At 39.9% G+C, this 10,608-nt stretch overlaps 1 protein-coding gene across 1 annotated transcript; it reads left to right on the forward strand.

Moving 5' to 3' along the window:
• The first annotated feature begins 1,055 nt into the window (after window positions 1-1,055).
• On the forward strand, window positions 1,056-1,493 carry LOC145258042 (uncharacterized). The gene has a single exon (XM_080115767.1). It carries the CDS (start codon window positions 1,056-1,058, stop codon window positions 1,491-1,493), a length of 438 nt encoding a protein of 145 aa, XP_079971893.1.
• The last annotated feature ends 9,115 nt before the right edge of the window (window positions 1,494-10,608 follow it).

The raw sequence follows: 10,608 nt of genomic DNA on the forward strand, positions 1-10,608 counted from the left end.
CTCACTACTTCCAAAACTGCCCTTTTATGCCAACATCAGGTAGAAGATTTCTTCGATCTAAAATTACTGATATTGAAATCTTATCGGAATCTGAAGAAGAAGACGAAGACTTCGAGTACCACGAACCCAACAGTAGGATGGTCCGAGTTAAACAACCTCAGAACCCCAAAATCAACAAGGTAGATATTGTATCATCACCGTGTATGGAAGTAGAAACAAACAAAGAAAACTCGATCATTATACTGGACACCGGTGCGGAAACTAATTTAATTAGGAAAAGCGAGGTGAGACGTCTAAAACTAAATATCCTGCCCAACATCCACAAAGCTAACATGGCGGACGGTGTCTCCCCCATGGAAATAGAAGGGGAAGTACACTTCAATGTTTCGAGAAGGTGTCCAATCACAAATCAAGCCCACTGCTTTCGCTTCGACGGACTTGTAGTTAAGGACCTGAACTGTGCCATTCTGGGTGGCATGCCATTTATGGACAGGAATGACGTTTACCTTCGCGCAAACACCAACCACGTTTACCTCGGTGATTGCTGTGATTTCAAATACCTCAATATAAAAAGACACGCTAATGTTAAAGCAGCAACTATATTGCGCGTCCCACGACAGACCTGCCTACTACCTGGTTCCAGCGTTGCCTTATCGATACCACCTGAATACCAGGATAAAATAGTTTCAGTAGAACCTAGATGCAATAACAATCAGGATGAATGAATCCAATGTGAGCTAGTGAAACCGGATCATATAATAACGCTCACCAACAAGTCTACCATACCCATACTCATCAAACGCCATGAGCAAGTATGTCAGATACGCCACACGACCCAATTATCACTATCCAGTGATACTTTGAAACCGACTCCAATAATTCTTACCAATGATTCCAAACAAACGGACAGGTCAGCAGAAATTTCTGTGGACCCCTCGAACATCCTTAGCCAGGAAGAAAAGACCATCTTCTTCACGACAAATAAGAAATATAATCAGGTATTTTCACCGGTAATCGGATGCTACAATGGAAGATCAGGAAATTTCCAACACAGGATGAATGTTGCCGTATCTCTACCACCACAAAGAAAGGGACGCATTCCATTATATAACCGGACAAATCTAGAGCGACTCCAAACCAAGATTGATGAACTATACGAACAAGGTGTCTTCGTACGCCCAGAAGACATAAACATCACAACGGAATATGTAAACCCTTCATTGCTTGTTACCAAACCTTCAGGAGGCTTTCGGTTAGTGACTGCATTCACTGAACTGAGCCAGTACACCAAACCACAACCTACTCTCATGCCCAAAGTAGATTACATCATAAGGCATATTGCTCAGTTTAAATTCTTAATTAAAACTGACTTAAGTCAAGCATACTTTCAAATACCCTTGGCCAAATCATCAATGAAATATGTCGGCATCTGTACACCATTCCGTGGTGTATATGTTTATACCAGAGCGGTGGATGGGTCTTCCAGGCTCTGAATCAGCTTTAGAACAATTAATGTCCAAAGTCCTAGGCGATCTAATGATAAAAGGATCGGTGGTAAAATTGGCTGATGACCTATATGTCGGGGCCAACACACCCCGGGAACTTAACAACGTATGGGAAGAAGTATTACAAACACTACATAAGAATAACTTGAAGTTATCCCCATCTAAAACGATTTGCTGTCCAACATCGACAGAAATTCTGGGTTGGCGATGGACCAATGGAACCCTCAAAGCTACAAGTCATCGTCTAAATACCTTGGCTGCCTACAATCTCCCTGAAACTATCAAAGAAATGAGATCATTCATAGGATCTTACAAATTCCTAAGTAAAGTTATACCTAAACATTCAGATTTTTAGCACCTCTAGATAAAGTCTGCGCAATGGGCTCGTCAAACGACAGAATCAAATGGACATCAGATCTGGAAGACACATTCCTCAATGCCAAAGAACACCTTAAACAAGCCAAAATCCTAACCTTACCTAGAAGAGAGGACCAACTACAGATAATCACGGACGCAGCTACAACCTCTGCCGGCTTAGCGGCATCCCTTTTCGTATTAAGAGGAAACAAACCCCACCTCGCAGGTCTATTCAACGCTCGTAAAACATCCAACCAAGCAGGTTGGCTAGCTTGTGAGTTGGAAGCTCTGGGCATAGCGTCGGCTATCAAACACTTCAGCCCATATATAATTCAATCAGAAAACATCACCGAAGTACTCACGGATAGCCGACCCTGTGTACAAGCATATGAAAAACTCCAACGCGGCGCATTCTCCGCAAGCTCCAGAGTCACGACGTTCCTCAGTGTCATATCTCGATATCCTGTCAAATTATCCCATTTACCAGGTAAAAATAATATATCGGATTACGCCAGCCGAAATCCTATCCATTGCGAAGGAAAATGCCAAATCTGTAAATTCATCAGTGCCCTAGAGGAATCCGTGGTTAGAGAAGTCACCGTAAAAGACATACTAGCTGGTCACTGTCCTATCCCATACATGACTCGCAATACGTGGATTCAAGCTCAACAAGACTGTCCAGACTTACAACAAGTATATCGGCTACTACGCGATGGCAGAACTCCATCTAAAAAGAAGAAAGGGTTAACCACAATTAAAAGGTATTTACAACATTGTAAACTCTCATCAGCCCCTGCAGATGGGTTAATCATAGTTATGCAGGAAGAAGCCTTACGGCCTGCTAGACAAAGAATCGTCATTCCCCAAGGGGTATTAGATGGACTTTTGGTCGCTCTACATTTACAACTCCAACACGCCAGTAAACATCAGTTAAAACAAATCTTTAATATGGGATTCTATGCACTGGATACAGATAAAGCCATCAATCGCACCGTAGATAGTTGCCACACTTGCGTATCACTAAAGCAGGTACCAAGTCAGTTCAAAATTCAATCGTCAACAAAACCACCTGACAAAATTGGGAGCTGGTACGCTAGTGATGTCATCAAACGTGAAGGACAACTGATATTATTAGTTCGAGAAAATGTTTCTTCCTTGACACAGGCAACATTATTACTATTAGAGCAATCAATCTCTTAAGGATGGCCTAATCACCACCATATCAAAATTCCGTCCCCCGTCAGGAGATGAAGTAAAAATCAGGGTCGATGGCGCTTCGGGATTTCAAGCCCTACTCACCGATAGTTCACTGGAATCGTTCCATATTAAAATAGAGATTGGAGAAATAAAGAACATTAACAAAAACCCTATTAGTGAACGTTCAATATCAGAATTCCATACAGAACTATGCAAATTGAAACCAAATGGTGGCAAAATAACAGACACTGAATTGGCCATAATAATTTCCAATATGAACAGCAGATTCAGAGAAAATGGCTACTCTTCACTAGAAATTTGGACAATGAGAGACCAAATCACAGGAGAAAAACTACCAATAGAATACAAAAGCCTGATTGAAGAGAAACACCGAAATAGATTAAAAAGACATGAATCCTCAGCTAAATATATGGGCCGAGGCAGAACTACCGAAATAAAAACCGATACTAAAGTTGGAGAGATCGTCTATCTATACCAAGATAGAGTTAAAACCAATGCTCGCAACAAATATATGGTGATGGAAGTTGAAGATCAGTATTGTACTGTACAAAAGTTTACAGATAAACAATTTCGGGGAAAAGGATATAAAGTGAAGAAGTCTGACATTATCAAAGTTAAACAACACCCGAACTACCACACCATTGATCAAAACAATACCGAAAGTGAATACGAAATAGATAGTCCCATACATGTCGAATCCGAATCATCAATAGATGAACAATCGGACTCTTCCAAGCACAGTGACACAGAAAACACACAAGATGACAGTATAGACCATAAAGATCCAACCGAAGAAACCCCCCTGGAAGTAACTCCCGAGGAAATTACTTATACGCGTCGTCCGTCACGGATCCGAAGACGTCCGAAGTTCTTGGAAGAAAATTATATATTATAAATTAGCTCAAACAAGTGCGTAAATTCGGATCATACCCGTACAACACAGAGGAAGAGGAAAGAAGGAAATAAAAGGACTCTGTCACATCACATAACCTCCTTGTTTACCTTAAATACCCTCTTCATATGAAGAGTCGAGTTCGTCTAACAACTCGCTACACTTCGACGTCTCGTCTCTGACATAAACTGTTCTCCTGTGAATTATTGTTGAAACTTGCCTTATCCCCGGAAAGGCATCTGACAACATACATACGCTTAAACTCTGCGGATGTGAACTGCGTTCCGTTGTCAGTGACCAGTGTGTCTGGTACACCGAATCTTGCAAACAACTCGTGTAGGAACCCTATTGAGTTGTTCGTTGTTGGATTCCTGCAACGCATTACCTCCGGCCATTTTGTGAAACTATCCACTACAATTAAATAATAGTTTTCACCTACTGGACCAGCGAAGTCCATGTGGATTCTCGACCATGGTTGGTCGGTTTTCGGCCAAGGTTTGTGTACTATAGGTGGAGATTTTGCCGCTAACTGGCATCCTTTACATTTATCAATTGTTGTCGCTATGTCAGTGTCCATGTTACGCCATGACGTAAAATGGGGGGGGGTTCACCTCAAATACACAAACGGAATGTTCAAGAAAGATTATCGCTACAGTCCTCTGTCTCTTCTCTCTTGGCTGGCCGGGAATCATCTCGCAGCACCCAGAAATGAACATCGTTTTATAGGTTCCATCTTCACGCACACACGAGATTATGCGAGAACGGACGAAATAAAAATGCTGGCCGCCATGTTTGTTCTTCCTTTTCTTCGCCTGTACTCACTCGCTGAGCACCCACGGTAAGACTTCTCTTTCTTGCTTCTAACCACACCTCATTAACGACTTCATTCGATTTATCCCCGGATGTCCTGTGTGGAAATCTCTTAACATCCTATTCTGCAATGTTTTAGGTATTACCACTCTCTCGCTGTAGAGTAACACATCGTCACATATGGAGAAAACTTCCTGCACCATTGTGTCCGTTATAATTTTCTCTTTTATGTCCTTTATATATTCGTCTTTCTCGGCTTCCCTTTTAATGTCCGACAAAGTTACGGGTAGTTCCTTAATGATGTTTGCTACCATATTTTTTACTTCAACATTTGTCCGAATTGCTGCAATGACTGATTCTTCCAGATTGTGTTTCTGTGGTATCAGTCTTGACAGTCCGCATGGCAAATCTTTTTTGATGCTAGATGTTGTAGCTGGAAATCGTAATTAAGTAGTATTGTACCCCAGCGCAGCAATTTATTTGCGGTGTATACCGGCAATCCTTTTTTTGATCCATAGATCGTGACTAACGGTTTATGGTCGGTTTCAAGTATGAATTGTCTACCATATAAATATCGGTGAAATTTAGTCACGGCAAAGATTATGCTCAACGCTTCTTTTTCGATTTGTGAATATGCCCTTTCGGCTGGTATCAGCGTTCTCGAAGCGTGCGCTATTGGTTTTCTAGACCCATCCGGCATAATATGTTGAATGCATGCTCCTAAGCCGTAGGAGCTAGCGTCACTAGCGACGACTATTTTTAAGTTTGTGTCAAAGTGCGTTAAGAATAATTCGGATGTTAGTGCGCTCTTTATTTTGTCAAAAGCGGTTTGACATTCTTGCGTCCAGTTCCACGGTGTATCCTTTTTAAGCAGATTATTTAAGGGGGCTCGCAAGTTATGCATTCCTTCAATAAAAGATTGGTAATAATTTGCGAGTCCTAAGAAACTCTGCAAGGTTGTTACATTATCGGGTGCTGGCATATTTTTTATTGACGCAGATCTGTCTGGGTCTGGACGTCGTCCATGTTTGTTTATTATGTGTCCAAGATACTTAATCTCGCTCATACAAAAATCACATTTACTTTCTTTTACTTTAAAGCCGAATTCTTGTATTCGAGTAAATACTTGTTTCAAATGTTCCTTATGTTCTTCTAGGGATTTGCTCCTGACAACAATGTCGTCCAGGTATGCACATGCGCACTCAATACCACTTAGCATGGTGTCCATCGCTTGCTGAAAGATGGCAGGCGCTACTTTAATGCCAAAAGGCAATCGGTTGTATTTGTATAATCCCTTATGCGTATTGATGCATAGTATTTTTGAGCAATTCTCCTCGACCGGTATTTGCAAGTACGCGTCGTTCAAGTCTATCTTGGAGAAGATATTACCCCCATTCAACTTCGTGAATATTTCCTCTGGGCTTGGTAGGGGGTAATGGTGATCTTTTAATAGGGAGCTGACCCCGGTCGAAAAGTCTGCGCACACTCTAACTTCGTCATTCTTTTTCTTTACGTATACGGTGGGGGGCTGCCCACTCGTTGTGTTCTATTTTTGATAGAATTCTCGTCTGTTCCAATCTATTTAATTCTTTATCAATCTTTTCCAACCCAGCGAACGGAACATTTCGCTTCTTTCTAAAAATTGGGCTGGCGTTTTCTTTAAGTTCAAACGAGGCCTTTAATTTATTGCAGCGACCTAAGTTAGTCGTGAATGCCTCAGGAAATAATTCTTTTAAATCGTCTTTTATATTTACTGTTGTTGGAGTAGAAAATTCTAATTTTTTACAGAATGTATTGATTGGCTTATCCCATAGTCCGAATTTCTCAATTAAATCTATTCCAAACAGATTTTTACTATTTTTTAGTACGAATATTTTTAATTTCTTCGAAATCCCTTTCAATTTTATCGGGAGGACAACTTCTCCTTCAAATTTTATACCACCACCAGTTACCGTCCGGGCTGCTTTACTAGTTTTCATCATGGCCGGTTTTCCCAACTTTTTCCACGTATTCAGGTTTATTATAGAAACATCGGAGCCGGAGTCGAGTTGTAACTTTATTGATGTTTTAAATATTTCCACTTTTACGTATTTTCGCCGATCTTTGTCTAATTTTGTATTTGATTTTGTTTGCTGTACTCTCTTTCTGGTGTAATTACAGATTAGACATTTAAAATCTTCTACCGTTAGTTCTGCAAGCTTAAAATTATCGCAGTTTTTATTGACAACTGATGCGTATGTCAAATAATCTTGGTTGTCCATCTTTCTTAGATTCATGCACAGCCATCTTTTATGAAAAATAGATATATTTGGATTAAATAATTCTTTTAGTAATTTTACAGCTTCCATGAACTCTAATTCTACAGTTTTTTTAGGTAATATGTAATCTACGAATTTGCAGTGTTCTGATATACCCAATTTTCTGAGTAAGAGGCTCACTTTCTGACTATTTGGCCAATTTTTACAGTCCAGTTGAAAAACATCCTCGTATCTTGTGTAGTATGCTTCAAAATTCTTCTCTTCCTCAGGCACATAATGAAATGTGTCCATGCTATTAAAAATAGTTGTATGGGAGAAATTAACACTATCGACATTTTCTCGATTACTCTTTAGTAGTTCCAGTGTTTTAGCAAAACGTTCATCTTGTCTTTCTTCATATTCCAATTGTAGTTTCTTATGCCTTTCTTCCTGTTCCAATTGCAGTTTTTTTCTGCTTTAATTGTGCCATTTTCTGCTTTTCTTCTTGTTCCTGCTGCCATTTCAATAATCTGTCCTCTCTCTTTTCCTCGCGGTCAGCCTGTGCCTGTATTTGTGTTTGCAAAAGCTCGTTTTGTGTAGCTTGTCTGCGTTCATCCCGCTCAGCCTGTGCTTGTAAAAATTGCATGAACATTTTTGATAAGTCTTCCATGTTTTTTTTGTTTTTTTAGTGTGTAGTTAAAAAAATATTGTACTATGTACAATATACACCGGTTTGGGTTACAACAAGAAAGCAAATTGCTGTAAGCTTGCAATAATATATTCTTTTTGCGAGTCACGCTGCAAAAAAAAAAAATAAAACAGGTTTATCTGGAATCACGAAATGGAATTGACTTTCCGTTTTTAGGCACTTACTAATAAGTAACTCTTTCCACAAAATAAAAGTTTGGGTTTTTTTTAATCGAGTCACAATTGAATAAATGTATGCAGTACATTTAGTTCTTTGAGTTTTTTTTTCTCTAGTATTTTAGTAATTAAAATACTTCTTAAATTGAGATTACCTTTTTTTTTCGTGACGTTTTACTTTATTATCCGTTATTCAGTGACAACTTCAAGAAAAAAATCCTTTCCTTGAATTTTAGTTTTAGCTGTGGTATTTCCTTTTAGTACCGACGTCAACTAAAACATTAATTAAAAAGTCCTTTAGTTGTTGTTTTGTTTACGGAGAACAGTAATTAGAATCCACTGGTGAACTTTTTTCGTAGGTTACTTCCTTGCTTTTCGTAATACGGGTCTGACCTGTCGTTTTTGCGACAGAACAAAGTTCGCTTTTCGTTTGAAAGTTGGTCCTTTAGTAAGATTTGTCGTGTAGCGACAAAACAAAAATTCACTTTTACATTCGTTTGCAAGTCGGATTTCCAGAAAACTGCGTAAATTGTCGCTTTTGCCACGTTAGAGTTTTTTTTTTCACTTGAGTTGAAACTTCTCTTTAGCGTAAAATCTGTTTGCTCGTCAACACTTTGCATTCCTTAAAAAAATGGTCAACCTTTGCGTTGTACTTTTTTTTTTAATAGTTCTTCGTCAAACTGTTATATTTGACGCTTCATATCTCGTCGCCAACTGTTGTGGTTGCAAGGTTGAACAATAATTAGTAAGGAAATACAATGAAGACGCAAACAACAAGATAACGCAATAATAAGTGTATTAAAGAAAAGGTATATTTACAATATGTACAAATGACGGTGTCGAGTCAGAGAGTCTTGGTGGGAGGACATGTACGCTCTTCGGCATCACTTCCGGTGGCATTTGAGTAAGACACACCAAGGCCAACCTAGGCTTGCCATTTATAGTGTTATGTTATTCGCATATGCAAATAAGTGGTTGCCACCACAACATATATATATATATATATATATATATATATATATATATATATATATATATATATATACTAGCTGTAACGATGTTATCGTTTCGTTTCGTTACAATCCTAGTTTTGTAACAACGTTATCATTTCGTTTCATGACAATCCTTGTTTTGTAACAACCACGCATGCGCACTGGAAATAAAGGCCTCCATGTTTTATATTTAAAACTAACAACACGCGTCTTTTCGTTTTTCTCTATTAACCAACCACACAACACGAGCTAACATAGCATGACATGGTGACAGCGGCGAGATAAAGGGAAAAATAAAATAAAACAACAATAAAAGTAAGACATTATATTTTTTTCTCTTTTCTTTTCGAACCAAAACTTCGTAAAACACGCACACACACGCTCGTTGAAGCTCACAACAATACTACTACTACTATGGCTAATATATCGATACCAGTTGCCATTCTCGACTGGGACTCGCCTAACATTGCAGAGTCATTCAAGATAGTCCAACAACGCTTGGAACTTTATTTCACAGCGAAGGGAACTAAAGAAGAAGAGAAAGTGCCTATCATTCTACACGCAACTGGCGAGGAAGGAATTCATAGATACAACAGTTGGTCTACGCCAACAAAATTTTCAACGCATTTTTGGAGCAGCTGGAACCGGCAACCAACCACCGTATATGTAGGCTCGAACTCAGTAGATGCCAACAAAAACCTACCGAGACGACCGATATATTTCTAAACAGGTGTCGCTTACAGGCGAAGAAATGCGATTTCACAGCCCATGAAATGAACGAACGTTTAGTAGAAATACTGATAGCCAACACGCCCATACCGGACTTACAAAAAGAACTGTTGAACAAGCCGAAGGGCTACACAATAGAAGAGGCTGTGAAATTAGCACGCACATATGAGGCTTCAGACGTGTATATAAACAAAATACACCAACTACATGGCCTGTCACAGATAGACACCATAAATCGCGGTGGTCGCGAACGCCAGGAAGGCAACAGAAATACCAGCAACTTGTGTAAAAATTGTGGACAGGACCACCGTTTTGGCAAGGAGCATTGCCCTGCCAAGAACGACATATGCAGCTCCTGCGGGAAAATGGGCCATTGGGCCAAATTGTGCTTCTCAGCGAGACTCAGACCCAGGAAACAAGAAAAACCCTGGCACAAAAGCCGCAGCCAGCCAAGGCACAGACAACATGGAACAGGCCGAAAAGTCGACAGCGTTGCTGAACATGACGACAGAGCCACAACAAAACTACATGCGGCGATGGAGCACCTCACATTCAGCACTATTAACAGTGAACATCCACTGCACAAACAAAAAACAACACAAAATGAAGCGTTTGTCAATATCAACGTTATATTGACAGACCACCCAGGTACGCACAGCCTCGAACTGAAGGTAGACACGGGTGCACAGGCAAACACACTACCTTTACGAATATTCCGCAGTATGTGCCCCTCCTCCATAAACAAAGACGGAAACCCAATACCTGGATCACTAAACCCAACGAAATGCGTACTGACAGCATACAACAACACTGAAATAAAATGCCATGGCACCACAAACATCAGGTGCAAATACAAGGACTCTTCATGGCTCAACACTCAATTTTATGTGGTCAACACTCCAGGACCAGCTATACTGGGCCTGCCAACCTCTGTAGCCTTCAACGTTGTGACAATGAACTGTGCCATATCCGTTCAGCAACAACCTATCAACAGCATAGATGAT

This window comes from Euprymna scolopes, chromosome 33 (assembly GCF_053919585.1).
Source record: "Euprymna scolopes isolate OS-2025 chromosome 33, ASM5391958v1, whole genome shotgun sequence".
NCBI lineage: Eukaryota > Metazoa > Mollusca > Cephalopoda > Sepiida > Sepiolidae > Euprymna > Euprymna scolopes.

Coding starts and splice junctions, on each gene's coding strand:
- LOC145258042 (XM_080115767.1), top strand. CDS start 1,056: ATGAATGTTGCCGTATCTCTACCACCACAAAGAAAGGGACGCATTCCA.